The following is a 19,014-nucleotide window of genomic DNA, read 5'->3' on the forward strand; positions in this document are numbered from 1 at the left end:
TAATTCTAGCTCACCTGTCAACAAAAATCTACGTGATGCCACTATGGACCACTCTGTCTCACCTAGCAACAACATTGATAAAAGTCACACCGATACAAGGTACCCTGTATCACCTGGCAACATCGATGAAAATTATGTCACTGAGGACCCTAAAGGAGTTGACGAACCTGATTACATACCTGAGGGAAATGAAGATAAAAACAATTGCGATATAGATGAACTTTCTAAAAACAAATCAAGAAAGAGAAGGAAGAAGAGTAGTCCAGCAGAATGGGAAAAAAATAAAGTAAAGAAAGCGAGAATGATGGGACAAAGCTATCAAGGATACTCAAGAAAAAAACAATGACTCTAAATATGTAGTGCAAAAGGGAATTGATAAACCAGGAAGAAAGTTAGGACCTCCTTGCACATCTGAAAAATGTAAAAAAAGTAAATTAAGAAATTGTGAATTATTCACAGAAAATGAGAGACAAACTTTGTTTTGTAAGTTCTGGTCCTTATCGTGGGCGGAGAAATCTACAAAAGTCTCTGCTCTAGTATCAGTTGGGGACACCAGACAAAAAACATGCCTTAAAAGTAATCCTGAGAAGAAATCACGGAGAGCCATGTCTTATACATTCCACTTGGAAAGACAAAACTGTCGATTGATAAAACTGGGTAACGATAAATTCTGACAAGAATTCCAATGCTACCGAACATGAATCATTTCAAGTGATGAAGCTATTGAGGATATATCAAATAAGCATGAGAAAAAAACAAAGGAAGGCCTAAAAACAAGAGACATCAGCAGGATGAACAAAGAATGTTAACCATAGTTTATTACTACAAAAGTTGATGTAATGGTTTTTTACATTTTAAATAAAATATCAAAAACTACAATATTGGTTTTATTTGACCCTAACGAATTTTTACAATAGCAATCTATTGAAAAATTAAATATAATAACAAGTAACTCCGTTTAATATGTTAAAATATCAATCTAATAACTCCTATCTCAAACGCTTAATACTTCTAATACCACATAACTAAGTAAAAAAGTATTCCAACAACACGTATGCATTTATATATTTTTCCATTATAAACTACTTTTATACAAATAGTTGTATAAAGAATAATATAGTGCGTTTGTATAATATTTTAACTGTGCAGGTAGTTTTATAAAATTATTTACTTGATGATAAATAAAAAAATGTATTTTAAATTAAGTTTTTCTAGTCTCCTGAAAAATTAGGATTTTTGAGATATGCAGTAATAGACATAAGGCATCGATATGAGAATACCCGGGATGTATTCGAATATTATTCGATTCTGTATTCGATTCCCCCATCACTATTCACTTATTCACTAATGTTTTGCTTTGTTTAGGTTAGATTTGTGTTTTGTTAGATATTACTAATTTTACTATCTAGCTAATTATTTATTGTCATTATTTTCCAATTAGTTACCAGTCAGTACCGTTGTTACTTATAGGTTTGCCTTGAGAAATAAATTAAGATGGATAGCAGTGAAACTAAACACAAAAAATCTAAAAAGAATTTGAGAAAAAGGTTTACTGACTCTGATGATCATAGCTCAAGTGAAGAGGATTGTAGTGTAATGTAAGTTCAATAATATTTTGAAAAGTAATATATTAGATTATAAAAGGCCTATCTTACAGTAATTCTTTTAAAGAATTAGTCTACTTGTAGTTTATTATTTTAATATCTGCTTTACTCATATTTAAAAAAAACCGTCTAAAACTAAGATAAATATTTGTTTCACAGTATTTGTTGTAGTTCAATGCGATAATATTTATAAAGTTGTATGATATAAAACAAAATTATGGGCCACAAATCCCAAAGTGTAAGAAAGGAATCGAATATTTGAAAGGGCCCGACCGTGATGCCTCTTGGCCATCATTGCGGGTTACAATAGCATTTGCCCTCTGTTGACTTAAAGAAAACATCCCTCGGACAGTAATTATCTACTAGTAAAATAACATAACTCTAGAAGGTTTGATCATGAATGTTCTCTGGATCATTGGACTATTGGGATGTAACAAAAAAAAAAAAGAATCTTATTGCATTTTTATGCAATAATGTGGGATTATATGTTTTGAGAATCCCTAAAATTCTATATTGGAAAGGAAAGTATACCTCTAAAGGTAATTTGTACAAGTGGTTTTGCTGACATTAAAAAAAGCTTTTTTCCAAGAACATGGCACAACTCATCTAACATAGGCCTACCCTCTTATAGTATAAAATATATTTTGATTTTGCTGTCGTTTAATAAGTGGCCACCATGAAAATCGAATCAGCTATATTATTTGTGATTATCTAAACTATTGAACAATAGTAAACCAAAATGTAATTAACTGAATTAGCCTATGTTATAGGTATTTCAAGTATGGTATAGTTTGGGAATGTTTTGGCTATAGTATAAAAGCGGCCACCAACACAATCGAATTATGATTATCGAATCATCAATATTCGTCGTCACCCTCTAAAAACTAAAAACAAAATGTAGGACCAAATTATGTACTAGGTATTTAAATATCAATATAGTTCTGCTATAGTTTTTAAACTTAAAAATAAATATATTAACGATGAATAAAAAATTATATCTACATTTATAAAATGTTACAAACAAAACAATAACATTCACTTTTGCTATTTTCAAGGATAAACGTGTCTGCGTTTTTGTGACACACATACAACGTCATTGTTCTTGCTGCCATTAGTCAACAACTAAACACACAATTTCACTTTAAATTAATGTCCAAACACGATTTTACTTTAATTTTATTTTGAATAATATCAACCTGAATTACGTTTTAAGCTTTTAAAATTGTATTATAATAAAGCTATACTTTTATGTGTGTACAGAAACTTACGATTACTTAAAAAAATTAGTATTTCTGCAGGTGCCGATGCCATTCAAACTACATTAAACTATTAAAAAGTCCATTAATTTATTTGATTTTGACTAAAATAGTACATGATTTTCGGTATATCCATAATAGTAAATTTAGAATGTTCCAAAAAGTCTCTTCAAGTGCGTTTTTTGCAAAGCTGTATTTATTCTGACTTTTCTTGCAATGAAACATTATTTGATTTCCATCTTTAATTCTAGTTTTCATTTTCACACGATAAACTAAATACTTCGGATTTAAAGGAGTAAGGTCATTATTTTGTTATTTAAAACATTGAACAATGTTTAAAAATACATTTGAGACAACAATTGCATGTTCATCACCATTGTTCTTGCCGATGTGACTGGCCTACTCAGTACGTAAACAAAATTAAAACAGCTGGCAATGATTATGAATATTTATAGGAGAAATGTTGTATTCAATGTTATGGATATTTATAATCGATAATCATGCTGATTGTGTTGGTGGCCACTTATACTGCAGCCACTGTTTTTATATCTTAAGTAATAAATAAATTATATATAAAAGACAAAAACGTTCTTAAATGTTTATTAGGCTATTAAATGTAACTAACAAAGCACTGTAAAACTTCTTATTAATCTGAAGGATAAACGTGTCCCAACAGCTTGTGACACGATTAACACATGTTTATCGCTATTGTACTCAAATACCATACAATTGATTTTATGGTATTTTGGTATTATCAGGCTATTCTGTCCTCTCCATTACTTGTTGCGTGGTCTTCAGATAATACCAAAGTACCGATGTCACTTTGTTTAAATTAATGTTAAACAATTTGGTTTTTTTTAATAAGTTACAATAGCTTGCAATAATTAATTATAATGAGAATGTTTTTGCATACAGTAGTTTAGGTATTTCTAATCGATAATGTGGTTTGCTGAATTGATTGTCGTTGTGGCTCCTTATTATGTATACTACAGCCTACCTAACATTTTTCTAACATTTAATATTGAAAAGTCACAGTTCATACAATGTGTGAAACTGATAATAGTCCTAATTAAAATAAAAAATCAGCATGTAGTTCTTTATTGGTATCCAACAAAATAAAATCCCATCTGTACTCTAAAATTAAAACTAATTCCAGGTCCCAGCTGGAGGAATTAAAGTCACTTCAGAAGCTGCGTGGAAGACCAAATGGTGTGAATATCATTAGCCTGGCTCTCGGTCAGAAAGTTCCTGAAGAAGAAGAATGTTTTGTTGTAAGCTATTTTAATAAATATGGTGTAGGAGTAACGGTTTTATTGATTTTTACACCCCATAGACAAATAAATTGGCTTTAGGCCTAGTACATTAATACTAGTCATAGGATGAATATCACAATATGGGATTTTTTTCTGAAGATAATTCTATAACCACAGTACAACCCACAATCATAACTCATAAATAGCTTATTTCAGAGATGATATGGAAAAAAACTGATTACATCCAAGTATCTCCTCTCTCAACTCAATTATTGAATTATAAAAATAAGTTTTTAATCTGTTGAAAAAGTTTATAATTGACATTAAACTCACTGATTGATATACATTTTATTACTGAGTAAACCTATATATAGTCATGAGACGAAAAGCTATTAATTTTAGAGCTAAAACTATGCTAAAGTGAATGCATATGTCATAAAATTTTACAATTTTATCCTAGTATGTTAAGTATAAACTACAATGTAACCAAACCGTATATATATATATATATATATATATATATATATATATATATATTGAAATAATACTAAACTACCCTACATGATGAGTTCCATAATTAGCTGATAATAGTTAGCCTATGTTTCATTATTGTTTTAATAATTAAATAGGCTATATGTGTAGTCCACTATGATGGTTCAGTCGCACAATTAACATAAGGATTGCCAGAACAGCCCTGGGCAGTCACTCGGGTACTTCTTTTGTCTAATGTTATTTAATTCTCTTTTATAATTTTCTGTTAATCCTGTTTGAATAGACCACATGTTTTTCTAATACAAAGAAATACATACAGTATGTAAATATAATGTATTTGATATCATGCCACAAACACGCATTGAACATTTTTTTAATTGTGACCTTTTTAGTTCACACCAGAGGAATTGGAAATAATTTAATACTTTTAGAATAATGCTCTGTAGCTATGATAGGATTTAAACCCAGAACATAATGGTAAATAACAATGTATTATATGTACCTTTGGTGTTCTAGAATGATCCTTTTAAAGTAAAGTCTGGAGGTCTGGTAAACATGTCTGCCCTGAAGAGTGGAAAAGTAAAGCAAGTGGATGATGCATATGACACTGGAATTGGCACTCAGTTTTCTGCTGAGACTAACAAGAGGGATGAGGATGAAGAAATGTAAGTTGACAGTAAACTATTAATTTAGAATCCAAATAACATATAATCTGTGGCCACACAGTTATTTAGACATCCAGGTATCGGATTTTGTATCTCAGTTAACTCAGGATTGAATCTTGTGACCATAGTCATAGTCATAGTCATAGATCTTTATTCAAAGCTGTAATATTATAAATACAGTCAGAATAGTGTCACAAATACAGATAGACTAATATCATCACAGATACAGGTTAACCTATCTAAAATCTTATGTTAACTTAACATAAACATTGTTAATTTAAACAACTAAAATTAACTCAATTTTTATTTATATTTAACCCTTTGAACCCCAGGCGACGAAATATCGTCGCCGAGAAGATATGCGAAGATCCCCGCGGCGACGATGTATCGTCGCCAATGAAGTTGCGAGAATCCCCGGGCGACGTAATATCGTCGCCATGGTATATGCGTTTAATACATATTTATTTGAAATCGTAAAATACTTATTTTATGAGTATTAATACATATTTATATGTATTTTATTAAAATACTAATTTTTTTATTTATTTATTTACTAATTTATTTATTTAGGTAATATCAGTGATTTTTGTGTTGTACGCCTAGAGGTTTTTACAAGTCGCATAATTTTATATAAAAATTCAAAAAAAAGTTTATTTTTAGAGATATCAATATAATTTTTTTTGTACATACACAAAACTAAATTTAGAAAAATAAAATGTGGGTGCCCATGGTAAAAATATTTCTTATTTTTTAATTAAAAAATCTTAAAATCAATTTTTTTGCCTAAAAATCTATATACATATATTTTAAAATTATTTTAATGCTGTTAAACATTTTTTTATACTTCAGACTAATCTTTTTCTGTGTATAGAATTTCATTCTGGACATTTTGGTGTGTAATACAAGACAATAGCATAAAAAATAGCAAAAGTATTAATTTTTTACAAACAGTATGCAAAACAGCTGTTTGTGCTCCGGGGATTCTCGGTAGTTCTTAGGTCAAATGATTTTGGTACGTTTTTTCCACCATCAATATTTTGGTCTGGGGTTCAAAGGGTTAATGGCCCAAGCCCTCAAAAAATTCTTCAAAAGAATAAAATGATCGTGATATGAGATAATTTTTTAATTTATTTCTAAACGGATTGATTCCTTCAATTTTTTTTACGTCAATAGGAATGTATTGAATAAATCGTGTACCAGCGTATTCAGTTTTCTTTTTAAACAGCTCTAATTTATGATTTTCCAAAATTATACCACTCCTAGTATTATATCTATGAGTGGTATAGTTAGGTATATTTTTAAATTTTGTGTAAGTTATTGTATCGTATATGTATTGACTGTAAACAGTTAAAATTCTTAATTGTGCAAATAAATGTTTAACGGTTGCTTGCCATGGTAAATTTAGAATTAACCGTATTGATTTTTTTTGTAGTATAAGAATTTTTTCAAGGTTTTTATTTGAAGTAGCTCCATATACACTGATCCCGTAGCTTATATGGGAATGTATTAAAGAAAAATAAATTTGTTTTAAAGTATCCTGGTTACAAAGGTTTGCCATTTGCCTAAGGGCGTACAGGCCAGATGATGCTTTTTTTATTACGGTTTGTACATGTTGATTCCAGCTTAAATTTTGATCTATTATTAGACCTAGGAAACAAGTTTCCTCTACCTCCATTATATTTTGGTTATTTATCTTAATGTCATATTGAAAATTAAACTTCGATTGGTGTGTTTTAAAGGGTATAAAATGTGTTTTGCCGGGGTTAAAACACATAGCACTTTGTATTAGTTCTGTATACTTTATACTGTACAATTTCCAACCTTTATTATATTTTATAGATAGTTACATAGCCCAGTGAACATTGTGGGATAGCATAAAAAGGCTAACAAGATAACCACTAAAATTGTAACATACTATAGTTTTGCATAATACACATAATTTATTAGCAACATACCATGTCATATTTGATTACCTCTTATTCACCACTTTTTGTATACATCCTGTTTTACTGTGTTACATCAGGATCAGACTTTTCTATTATTGACTAATAAGTGTAAAATACATATTACCAAGATTAACAAAGCTTCCAAGTATTTGATACTTCGATAAGGACATTAATACAAAGCATCAATCTGTGTTACATATTTACAACAAAATTGCTGCATAAATGTCCCAAACAGCAAAATTGATTCAATCATTGCCTTTTTTAAGACTTGCGTAAACCTTCTACAAGGGTTGGGAATGGACGATTCCTTTAAGAATGCAATCCCATAGTAAAAATTAATTAAGGAATGTGTTTAATATTCCTTAAAAATTTGTTTTGTCTTCCAAGCAAAGTTTGGTGTAGTTTCACTACGGAATATTTAATGACTCCGTCGTTTGTGGATGAAACATTTAATCAGTATCATACACTTGTAATAAGCTGTGGTTACCAGGAAGTGTACACCAAACATGCTGGACTGTTCATGCCAAATGTTAGCTGAGAAGATATGGAGACTTCTTTAGGAATGACAATGTATAATCTTCAACTATTTTGAAAAGATAAAATTATGTTAGGTGTTTATTATGTTTTGTTATTAGATTGATTAAAATAAAAGTAGCAAAATTCCAGTACTTATCCAAAAAAGCCTTTTTCTATCATAAGAATACATTGAATATCAAATTAATACATATGTGGTCAGACTATATATTTTACTACTGTTATTTAGTGTTTTTGTTGGCCAAGATAATCTTAATTAAAAAAACTTTGGAAGACCTAGCTTGGACCAACTCCTTCGTGAACTTTGTCTACCTTGGAGAGTATCTGGACCACTATCACCCACACAAGTAGAACTAAAAATTAAGTCATAGAGATCAAGTATTAAGGTTAAGCATCTTAAAAAGAAAAGAGAATAGGCATTTTGTGTATATAAGTAATTTTTTCATTCAATATGTTTCTAAAAAAAGATCAACATTTTATATTAATTGTGTATATATGTGTCTAGGATGAGATACATTGAAGAGCAATTGTCAAAGAGAAAAGGAAAGCAGGAGGCTGAGGAGGAGAGGCGGACAGACGAGAGCAAGTACTGCTCCCCTGAAGAAGCAGCTTTGCAAGCTGTTCCCACACACCTGAGAGCCTCTTCCACCCAGAGGTCGGAAGAGATGTTGAGTAATCAGATGCTCAGCGGGATACCGGAGGTAGATTTGGGAATTGAGTAAGTATATGGTTATTTGTGCAATGTTTATAATGTTTAAATTATATTTATCTGTCAACATAGAAGTTACAGATTAGATATAAGTGGTTATGTTCAGTATTGAGCGTAAATGCTAGGTTTCAATGACAGTTTGATGAGTAGCTTAGGTAGGCAAGGTAGTCTTACTAAGGTTGAAGAGTATTTCTTTTCCCCTTATCTCATAAATATTAAGTTGTTCACAGATGGACAAAAACTAATAACACTAGAGCAGGCTGCACACAAATATTCCGGTGGTAACTGGTGCATTTGAATTCTCCTCCTACATCCTGTGTCAAACATTGCTGCCCGTTTTACATGTATGGAATTTCCTGATCCATCTCTATATCTGTTGCAATAAACAAAAATCATTAGCTGTTACCATAAAAATTGCATGTTCATGTGATTTTATTCACTTATTTTGCAAATCAAGCAGACAGTATGTGATCGTCCCCACATCACAGCAGGAAGAGCTGATGGTCAGCAGTGATATGGCAACACTGCCTCCAAAGTCACAGGTTATTGTTTTGCAGTTTGCAATAACTAATAACTTATATATTAAATAATTAAAAGTTATTATTGAACAATAAACTTACTAGTTCATTAATAGGAATAAACTGTATTCACTATCACGGTTACAGTTTTATATAAAATTTCTATTGAACTGTTTTCTTCCCAGCCTTGGTATACCGTGGTAGCCCGGGTGAGAGAGTATTAAGAATGCATTCCTGCGGTGATGCGCGGTCGGCTGCCTGTGACTGTGGTCGTATTGAGCGTGTGGACCAATATAAATATTTAGGTGTAATAAAAAATCATAAATTTTCTTGGTGTCCACATGTCCTAAACGTTAAATCTAAACTTAGAAAGCTAATATACGGGTTCACATAGTTAAGCCAGGTGTTGACCGTGGATCAGTGCAGGTCTGTTTATTTTGCCTACGTGCAGTCAGTCTTGCAGTATGGTATCCTGGCGTGGGGAGGGGTGTCAGCCAATGTCTTAGAACCACTCGCGGTCGCACAGAGGTCTCTCATCAAAACTGTACTTAAGAAAAATCATAGGTATTCTACTAAAACTCTTTTTAACGAATTTCCAGTATTAAATGTGAGGCAGTTATATATAAAAAAATTATTATTATACATCAAAATCAATAAGATTGAAATTTTATCAGAAATACAGCACGGCTATACAACAAGACACAGGACTAACTACGGATTCATTACCCATTACCCCTAAATTAAATCATGGTTCAGAACTTATTAACTCTTTTTATCTTGCTCAAATCATCTTTAGAAACTTGCCAGAGGAATTAAAAATGGAGAGTGAAAGTGTGGCTGTCTACAAACAGAGGGTGAGTCGATGGTTGTACCGCATTGGCTGGGAGGCTGCTGAGAGGCTGTTGCGTTCTCCTTATTTTTAACACAATTTTAGTTTCTTTTAGTATAATTACTAGTAACATGTCAGCATCGCATATTCTGATGGATAGGTACTCCAAACTTGGTAATCTAATTATTCTAAATAGTACAAAATTATTATATACTTTAGACTATATTTATATTAGTTAACTTTTTTTAATTATAAACCTACAATGTATATTTAATTAAGTACCATGTGTAAGATGTTTTTTATTTTGTATTTTTAGATTCATGTGTGCAAATTTTTCGTTGAACTCTCCCCGCTCACAGACCTACAGTCTTTGCGGGGATTATTCCTGTATTTTAATTTGTATTCCTAAAGTGTGCATTTGTTTAAGGAATAAATGTTGATTTGATACAATGTTTTATAAAAGTAAAATAATAAATTTCACTCTGCACTCAAATGAGCCCTTTGAGAGTGGCTGATCAGTGGTACTGAATCATCTCTCAGAAAATCATTTCTCTATTACATATGAAATTTCCCTTGTGATGTCAAAAAAATCCTATGTAGTTTATCAGATGGTCAGTTGTGATGTCAAAAATTCTGGACTTGGTTTTGTATGGATTATGTTATGTAGTCGTCTATAAATCTTTTCATTACGTATGATTGGAATATAGTGTAGCATTTTATTTGTGTTCATTATAATTATTAATTGTTTTCTTTTTAAAATTGATAAAATGTGTTCCCTTCGATTACTTTTCAGAGCAAAAATACGTAATATCGAGGCAACAGAGGAAGCCAAGCTCAGGTTAATCTGGGACAGGCGTAGCAAGAAAGATGGGCCCTCACAGTTCGTTCCTACCAACATGGCGGTCAACTTTGTTCAGCATAACAGATGTAAGTATTGATTATACTAAAGTAGGTGGGAAAAAAGTGGGTCAGTCGGAAGTACATAACTTCAACAGTACTTTTATTTAAGCGAATATACGTATTACATATTATACAAAGGTCCCAACACATTAAAATTGAATCATAGAGACTATATTCTTAGGCTGTCCTTTGTTCATTTCAGCTACTTGGTGCTTCCAATCTTTTGGTGACCTGAATGTATTTTCATTCTTATAACCTAGATGATGATTAACTTTTTGATGTATTACTTATTTCACCTCATTTATCCCCTCCTGCACAACAGTGTAGAAGTTTTGTGTATAGGGTTCTGTATTGTGTATTTAATAGTACGATATGCTATGATTTAGTAATTTTTGTTTTGTATTACTACTGATCTTTAAAGTTAAGTATTTTTACAAGTAAAGACAAAAACAAAATACTTTTTGTTCCTTACATATTTATACATACATGCAGCAAAAAGGCACACGTCATTGCAGGTACAGACCTAGGCCTATTTCTATTCCAATGAAGAGGATTATTTATTGCATCCCTACTTCATAATTCAGCACAGCAACTTAATTTCAGCAACATTTTCTTGTAGGTTTAGGGCTAGATTTTAGAACTAATCTTGAGGAAAGTCTATTCCAAATTCACTGTAAGAATGATCTGAATTGTTATTGTCTATAATTCTGTCAATTTCACTGTCTCTAACTTTATTTGTTACAACTTTAACTGTAGAACAACATACAATAATAATGTTTATTCTTATCCAGATAAACAATAAAGAAACAAACATAACAAGGAATGCCTCAAGACTAAATACTGACTGTAGACATGATTCACCACACACATTCAAAACTCTGCATTACACATCTAAAACTAATCCCCATGTATTTATTACAATTGTAATAAATAATTAAAATCATTATTACACATAAAAGCTGCTTGAAACAAAACAAACTAAATGCAGTAATCAACCAGCTGATTTGTGAGTAGTGACATCATCTGCTCCTAGCTGGATTGCAACAAAAGCTGATTTAACACAGGTTTTTGTCATGAAATATATTGATTTTACTTTAGTATAGTTTCAATTCTAGAAATCAATTGCTCCTTTCATTCTGTAGGATGTAGTATGCCACTTGAATGATTAAAACAACGAATTATTTGAAAATTTACTTGTTGTAATTAAGTGTCTAAGAATGTACCGACTACATAAAAATGCACACAAAGCAGAAAGTGGCAGACATACTGGGTACATAAAAATTGGTAGTACAGCCGGTGTAAACCATTTCTAATATTATTTAGTTTGTTATTGATTTAGCATATGAAATCTTATTTTCTCTAGAGTCACAACGTAGTTGAATGAAATGAGAATGAATAAGGTAACCAAATAACCATAAAAGAGGTCTAACACTCATAATAGATAGAACTTAAACTACAATATGGGCTGAACTCTATTCTTAAAAGTAAACTCAAGAAAAGAAAGGATAACTAAAGACCGAGTCTTGTGGCAGATAAGTCAAAGAACTACTTGGGAACTGTGGTCAGAGGTAGGCTGAGAAGCTTATGGGATTTGTAGAAACAGGCTAAGAGTGTAGACAGTCTTTCTTTCAGGGCTCTGATAGCTCATCAAACACCTGATGAAGCTTGGTTTAAGAGATGACAATATTTGTAGGTTCTAAAAATTAAAATCATTAGTTGACATCAAGAATATAAGTTACTCAATCTTGAGCCCGTTCAAGTGATTAGGCTTATTAAGTGAGACAGTAGCAAGGGAGCACAATACACTTCCTTACCTATTTTTTATGCTTACTCAGGGGAATACAACATAAATGTAAAATTCTATACATTTACTTAGAACCTAAAACTTGGTATAGTATAACATCATTTATCTGAGTTAGTTGGGATCGGAAGTGATGCGGATAAACAAAATTATGGATAAACTTGGGAAAACAGTAAATGAGTTACTATACAGCCAATTTTATGTTTTGTTTTACAGAAATTGATTATATAGGAAACAAATAAAATAACAAGTAAAAAGAAATGTTGTGTACGGATTAAACAAATACTAGTCAGTGTCTTATTTTTAACTTTGGTACACCTTTTCTGGGAAGCACAATCACCCAGACATTCCTTACTTCATTTTCACTGGTGAAATGTTGGATTTTAGCTCAAAATAAACCATCAGCTGGCCTAGCTGTGATGTAGCATCAGTCATGGTATTCCCCGTTCTTCACTATCAGAATAGTTTTCACTGTACTTCGTTATCGTTGAAGATACAATTTCTACGTTAGTAATCACATTGTGATAATGTTGTTGCTCTGAAATCAAGCAATTATTACATCTTCCAAATTTACAAAGCCTACCACAACAATGTTAATATATTGTATGTATTATTGGACTCCATCCTGCAACACCGAACCGGATAGCCCAGAAATTCAGAGAAATAAGCTCCGGATGAACAAGATTGTACTGCAGTTTATGTTCACCAAGGCCATTTTCTTATCAGAAAGAGTTTGGGGAGGTTTTTTTAAGATGTAAAAATAAAAAAAAAGAACAAAATATGGAAAGAGTGAGATTTCCCAAGAGACCTTGCTATTACTTAAATTCAACTACATCTGAGCAGTTAATATCCAATTGAACAGAGAACCATTTGAGATTTATAGAGACAGTTTAACAGTCTAGATATTGATGATGTACCTAAGCACTTTCCATTGAGTATATCACTGAATAAACTGCTGACCCTTTTTATTACCAAATTATTTTAAATTGTCCATCTCCAGTTGGTTCAAAATGATTTTCTTTCTATTTTCAAATTACAGCATTTTCCAATGCAGCCATTGCCCAATCATTGTATGAAATTTCTGAGATATTCCAATTTTGTCCTCATTGTCATTACTATTTTGATTCCACAGTTAACATGGAAGAGGCGGGACCACCAAAGCGCAGAGACAAAACTGAACCAGACCGGAAGAAGCCGATGTTTGTTGAGAAGAGAAGTAGGGAGAACGGAGAGAAAGCTACGGATGATTATCACTACGAGAAGTTCAAAAAACAGTTCAGAAGGTACTAATGTATTCCAAATTGTGGTTAAAAGAGAAAAACCATGGACTGAAAGAACAAGCTTGTATCTAAATTGTATGAAGGAATTTGTAATGGTAGCCATGACATCTAAAGTGTGGAGAAAAATAATAGCCAATTGTATTGTATATATTAGAATTAAAGAGCTAAAGTGTGGTGAAAAATAATATCCAGTTGTATTGTACATATTAGAATTAAGGAGCATGTTTCAGTTAAACTTAGGAATTGTAAATTCAAGTAAAGATTGAACTAAATTTTTCATATAAGAATGAGAATTTGTTCTGTATTTTTCATTAACCCTTTCCGCTCGGATGGGCAGCAGTGCTGACCAAATATGGCTTCTCGTAGGCTCGTATTATTTTAGTGTGTACTGTCCACTCAGATCGGATGGGCAGCGGTGCTGTCCACTATGGCACCTGCGTGCACACAGCAGCCATGTCATTGTTGCATCCCCACCAGCTCGGATTTATTTTCACCGCGTCATTGATACTGTGCCTTTTAAAAAGTTAAATGGATTTAAAGGTCCAAAGGTAAATAGATTTAAAGGTCCAAAGGTAAATAATAATGTAGTCAAAAAGTATTACAATGGAAATGTTATATTTCTATAAACTAACATGAGTTACAATGAGTATTAATAATGTGACAGTAAATAATTATAACATGATAAAAAATAAAATTTAACTGCTTATTATTGTTCCGAATACAAATTTTAGTGCAGGCTAGTTGTCATCTTGTTGTTGGAATATCTGAGAAGAATGGTACTTTTCAAAACAAATACCGATGTGAAGACCGGGCTCATTTTCACAAGTTTTGCAATAAAACTTCACTTTTTTCCTGGTGCCGCCTTGTGCTCTGCTGCTACACACAACGCAATTCTTCACTTTTCTACCTTCAAGAGGATATTTTAGATGAAGTTTCCCATTTAGTCGGGAAATGTCTTGCAATTTGAATGGCCTTCCTTTTTTATTTTTGTTTTTATTTTACATCGCCAACAAGCTCTAATACCAGTAATTAATAATAATACCAGTAAAACCAGGTATTAATACTGATATATTTACACTGATATCTACAAAACTTCATTTACACTAATATTTAATAAAATTGCACATCACTAAGAATAATAAACAATCCGTTCTAATAATGCGTGTAGGTTAACTCACTAGTGACAATGTGGTTAAAAGCGCGCTAAAACGAAAGCCTAGAATGCAATATTGACCAGATGATCAATTTCCAAGCTTTGTAATGAAACAGCTGATTGATCTTAATGCGTTGTATTATAAAAAAATACGTCATAATAAAAAAAGAGTTTATAACTTGTGGTCAACGCTGCTGTCCATCCGAGCGCTAGTAGGATTATTCAATGGACAGCACAGCTGACCATCCGATCTCTGAGGACGGCGACTCTAAAAATATATGCGCGCGCTAGAGGAAATGGCGGTGGCCAACACTGCTGCCCATCCGATCTCTGTGGACATTCTAACATTACCGCTCCGAGCGGAAAGGGTTAATTAATATTCATAAGATTAAGGGATGCAGAAGAAATAAATGTTATACCAGCAAAACACGAGGCATGTTTTAAGTAAGTACCATTTTGATATATAAACAAGTACACTTTTTGTAAAAGTTTCATTTATATATGAAAACACACTTATCTCATGTTGTGTATAATTGCTATAAATATTAAGGCACTTAAATACAAAAAAATCTTTTGTATAACCATTGTCACAGAAGTTAGCTGCCTGACTCAAAAAGAGTCTGCAACACAATCGTTTTGACACTATTATCATTATCTCGGTACTGAACTTCAAGATGCTTCTTCAGTTGGTAATACACGTAGTAGTCTCTATGCACACTAGATAGGGGCTGTGTGGATTATCAAATTGTTCCCAGGGAAATTAGATGATCTTGAGTTTTTTTGCCACATATAGATGAGCATTGAGCAGCAAAATGATCCTTTTTTTTTATAGTCTAAACGTTTACATTTTCATAGAGAACACTTCTTGAGACAAGGGATCGCCTCTGACAATAAAAGAATCACCTTTTTTGTATACCAAAATGGTGATCACTGAAGGTCATGCATTGAATTTCTCATCAACAAAATTCTCTCACCCATCTCTTGAAACTCTTAACTAAGTGCATGTTGTTTGTGAGAATTTTAACTGCTTTCAAACTAGGAAAAGAATACCAGATTATATTTCACAGTCAGCGGTATTCTCAATTGACAAAATCATTATAAAATATAAATGAACATATGTAAACATGATTGGTGTTTGGCTTAATGGCTACATCCATGTTACGGTCCACCTACATATTATGTAGGTGGACCCAGTGCAAGTGTGAAACCCGACCGCAGAGCTGCAGCAGCAGAATTTGGAACATGTACATACTTAAAAAAACTTACCTCATTACTTTATAGTTATTGTTTTCTTTATTTTTTATAAATAAATATTTAAATATCCTTAATTGTATCAAAATGTGTTACCATCTTCACTACAGCTCTATACTTAACTTGTCTCACAATACCACCACACCCTTGGGTGTTTACTACAGACAACTGTGAATAAGTCATATTAAGTGCTATGTATAGGCAATAAATGTTTTTAAAATTGATATATATATATATATATATATATTCTTATTATTCTTTATTAGATCATTGTCATATAAGTCGGTATTGTATAAATAACACAAAATTGTTACTGATAACTCAGTATTGTACATGTACTGCCATATTCCAAAATGTGATGTCACTGGGTGGTTAATTAATAGTTAAATATAAGTTAAAATTGTTAAATTCTAGTACCATAATAAATAATTTGGAGAAATGTTTAGGTTTGGATACTTAATTTTATCGTTTTGTAAATAGTGTACAGATTCAAAATGAAATATAGACATTATTATAAATGTAAAAATATTAAAAATGTAATAATGAATGGTTTTTATTTTATGAAACCTTATTAAAAACTAATATCATTTGGTTTGGTACAGTCACGGTTGCGCTATGTACTTCTTGTTAGGGAATTAGGAATAAGAGCTACATGTTCTTTGGAAGAATTAAAAGAGCTACATGTTCTTTGGAAGAATTAAAAAAGATCATTTCTGAGAATGTCATCCTTTAAATCTAACTTTCATTTTCTGATCTGTTATTTATTTCCCTTGTCTGTTCTTTCTTGTCTAGTTTGTAATGAATAAAACAAAATAATAATTCAAAAGTGACAAAGTTTTCTTGCCAATATCAGAGGAGCAAGTGATTTAATTAGCTGAGCTTTAGCGAAGCCTATCACTTGTTGGGCTGGAAATATCTCATTTCTGTCTGTCTGTTCCCACGATACCTCAAAAAAGAACTGACCTATAGACTTTTAAATAGTGTACGAGGCTTCATTTCTGTATGAGGAACACTGATTTGATGATGATGCATGTCACTCACTCTATGGGATTTGATTGAGCGTTTATTTTTACCTTGGGTTAATGAGTAACCATGATTGCAACAAGAAAGTAGTAAAATAGATAACTTTGCAAACAAACTCAATACACACATTAGTGATTCAAACGTGTGACATGTAGCCTAACTATCACAACACTAAAGCACCATTTTATAGTGACTTGGTGTGTAGACTTTTATTACTTAAACACTTACATGAAAACCGATGTAAAGAACAAATATGTGGATTAATAATGTAGCAAGATATGCAGAGAAAGATTTCTTACGTATAAACTTTAAATTTTGCACAAAACTGAGTTAAATTTTATGATGTGTCACTTTCAAGTTAACTTCTTTATTGTATGATTGTGTGTCTGTCTATCTGTCTGTAGAACATCTCGCAAATACAAGTGAGCCAAATAAATAAAAAATAGATTTAAAATTTTGCATGTAACCATAGCAAAGCCTGTTAATAAATGTGGTGTGATGTACTCCTACTAAATAGAACACAATTCAATAGTTCCAAAGTTGTTTATTTACACAAATTAATTTAACATACATTTGATAACATTGTATACTTAAACATGACACAAAACTTATTTTAAGCTATTTACAATATTTACACAGAGTAAAAAGTACATCCTTTACATACACTATTCTAAAACAACACTTACAAAAGTACTATCACAGAACATACTGTCTAACGAGTGCTTGCATAAACCTGATCTTTCGCTTGTTTGCTGCTTCTCGCTTGATCTCCTCGTTGTTGTTAGCGTTGAGCTCGAGCAAGCCGATCATATCAATAGCCTTCTTGGCACGGTCCTTGTTACCCTTCTTGTTCTGCAGGTAGATGAGGTACTCCAGGATGTTCACATCCCAGATACAGTCATAGTACGTGTCCATACAATCATGACAGACACTCTCTGTAAAGCTCTTAAAGGCCGTGTTGTAGTCCACTTCTTCCAGGAATTGGCAAAGGACTCCAGCCTGTTGATCAAGATTTGTGACATTGGAAAACATCGATGGAAACTCTATACTCTAAAAAGATTTAAAATAACCTCAAAGCATTATTTTTTCTGATTTTCATAACAACTATAAAGATTAAAGCAAGGAATTTACTCTTTTTTGTTCTGAGATACACCATTGGTTCACCATGTTTCTTAGCCGTTACTTAGAATGGACTACACACAATTGCACACACAACAAAGCCTTAAAAATGGAAAACAAACTACTGATGGTAGTGTTATTTTTGTACCAACTGAACTATGGCAAATGTAAAAAAAATCCTGTTAAATACTTTATGTCCTTTTATTTTTGGTCATTTAATTATTGGAGATGTCTTATTTTAAATATATTATTAATAAATATCCAAAGGCTTTATAATTTTTCTTATGAAATGTATATTTACACAATGAAGTTAAAAAATTTTAAGATTTTATTTTCTTAACAAATAATATCAATTTTAAAACAAACATTTTTTGGATGTGCAATAAAAAAATTACATGAAACTTTACATGTTGGAGGTGAAATTAAGACTATGAAGTTCTCTTTTCGTTTTTATCACAATAGAGTTTATCATATTAGAGAAACATATAGAAATTATTTGAAAAGAACATAATAACTGAATACAATAAAGTAAATAAATATAATTTACAAGCAACCTCCAAAATTTTAAATAAAAATTAAAAATGAAAGTGTTTTAAGATATAACATTGTTTTTATGAGGGTAAAATCAAGACCACCAGTATAAGCCAACTCTTGGATACTAAAAACACTAGTCTTCACTAC

At 31.6% G+C, this 19,014-nt stretch overlaps 2 protein-coding genes across 3 annotated transcripts in view; one reads left to right on the forward strand and one right to left on the reverse strand.

Annotated features, from left to right (window-relative positions):
* Positions 1-1,326: 1,326 nt before the first annotated feature.
* On the forward strand, positions 1,327-14,230 carry LOC124363789 (telomere length and silencing protein 1 homolog). Its single transcript, XM_046819053.1, has 6 exons — positions 1,327-1,598; positions 4,017-4,131; positions 5,122-5,270; positions 8,256-8,468; positions 10,600-10,733; positions 13,640-14,230. The coding sequence occupies exons 1-6, from the start codon at positions 1,495-1,497 to the stop codon at positions 13,795-13,797; spliced, it is 873 nt and encodes a 290-aa protein (XP_046675009.1). The 5' UTR covers positions 1,327-1,494; the 3' UTR covers positions 13,798-14,230.
* Positions 14,231-17,738: 3,508 nt separating this feature from the next.
* Positions 17,739-19,014, reverse strand: part of LOC124363798 (integrator complex subunit 8) — a 35,996-nt gene continuing 34,720 nt past the window's right edge. For both annotated transcript variants that reach the window (XM_046819062.1, XM_046819069.1), the window contains one exon: positions 17,739-18,213. In XM_046819062.1, the coding sequence (XP_046675018.1) occupies positions 17,911-18,213 (303 nt within the window). In that variant the 3' untranslated portion in view covers positions 17,739-17,910. The remainder of the gene's footprint in view (positions 18,214-19,014) is intronic.

This window comes from Homalodisca vitripennis, chromosome 1 (assembly GCF_021130785.1).
Source record: "Homalodisca vitripennis isolate AUS2020 chromosome 1, UT_GWSS_2.1, whole genome shotgun sequence".
NCBI lineage: Eukaryota > Metazoa > Arthropoda > Insecta > Hemiptera > Cicadellidae > Homalodisca > Homalodisca vitripennis.

What these genes read in the sequence shown, in the direction of transcription:
- LOC124363789 (XM_046819053.1), top strand. Translation starts at nt 1,495, where the DNA reads ATGGATAGCAGTGAAACTAAACACAAAAAATCTAAAAAGAATTTGAGA. An exon ending in AGGGATGAGGATGAAGAAAT is followed by an intron (nt 5,271 to 8,255) that starts GTAAGTTGACAG and finishes ATATGTGTCTAG; the next exon opens with GATGAGATACATTGAAGAGC. An exon ending in CTTTGTTCAGCATAACAGAT is followed by an intron (nt 10,734 to 13,639) that starts GTAAGTATTGAT and finishes TTGATTCCACAG; the next exon opens with TTAACATGGAAGAGGCGGGA.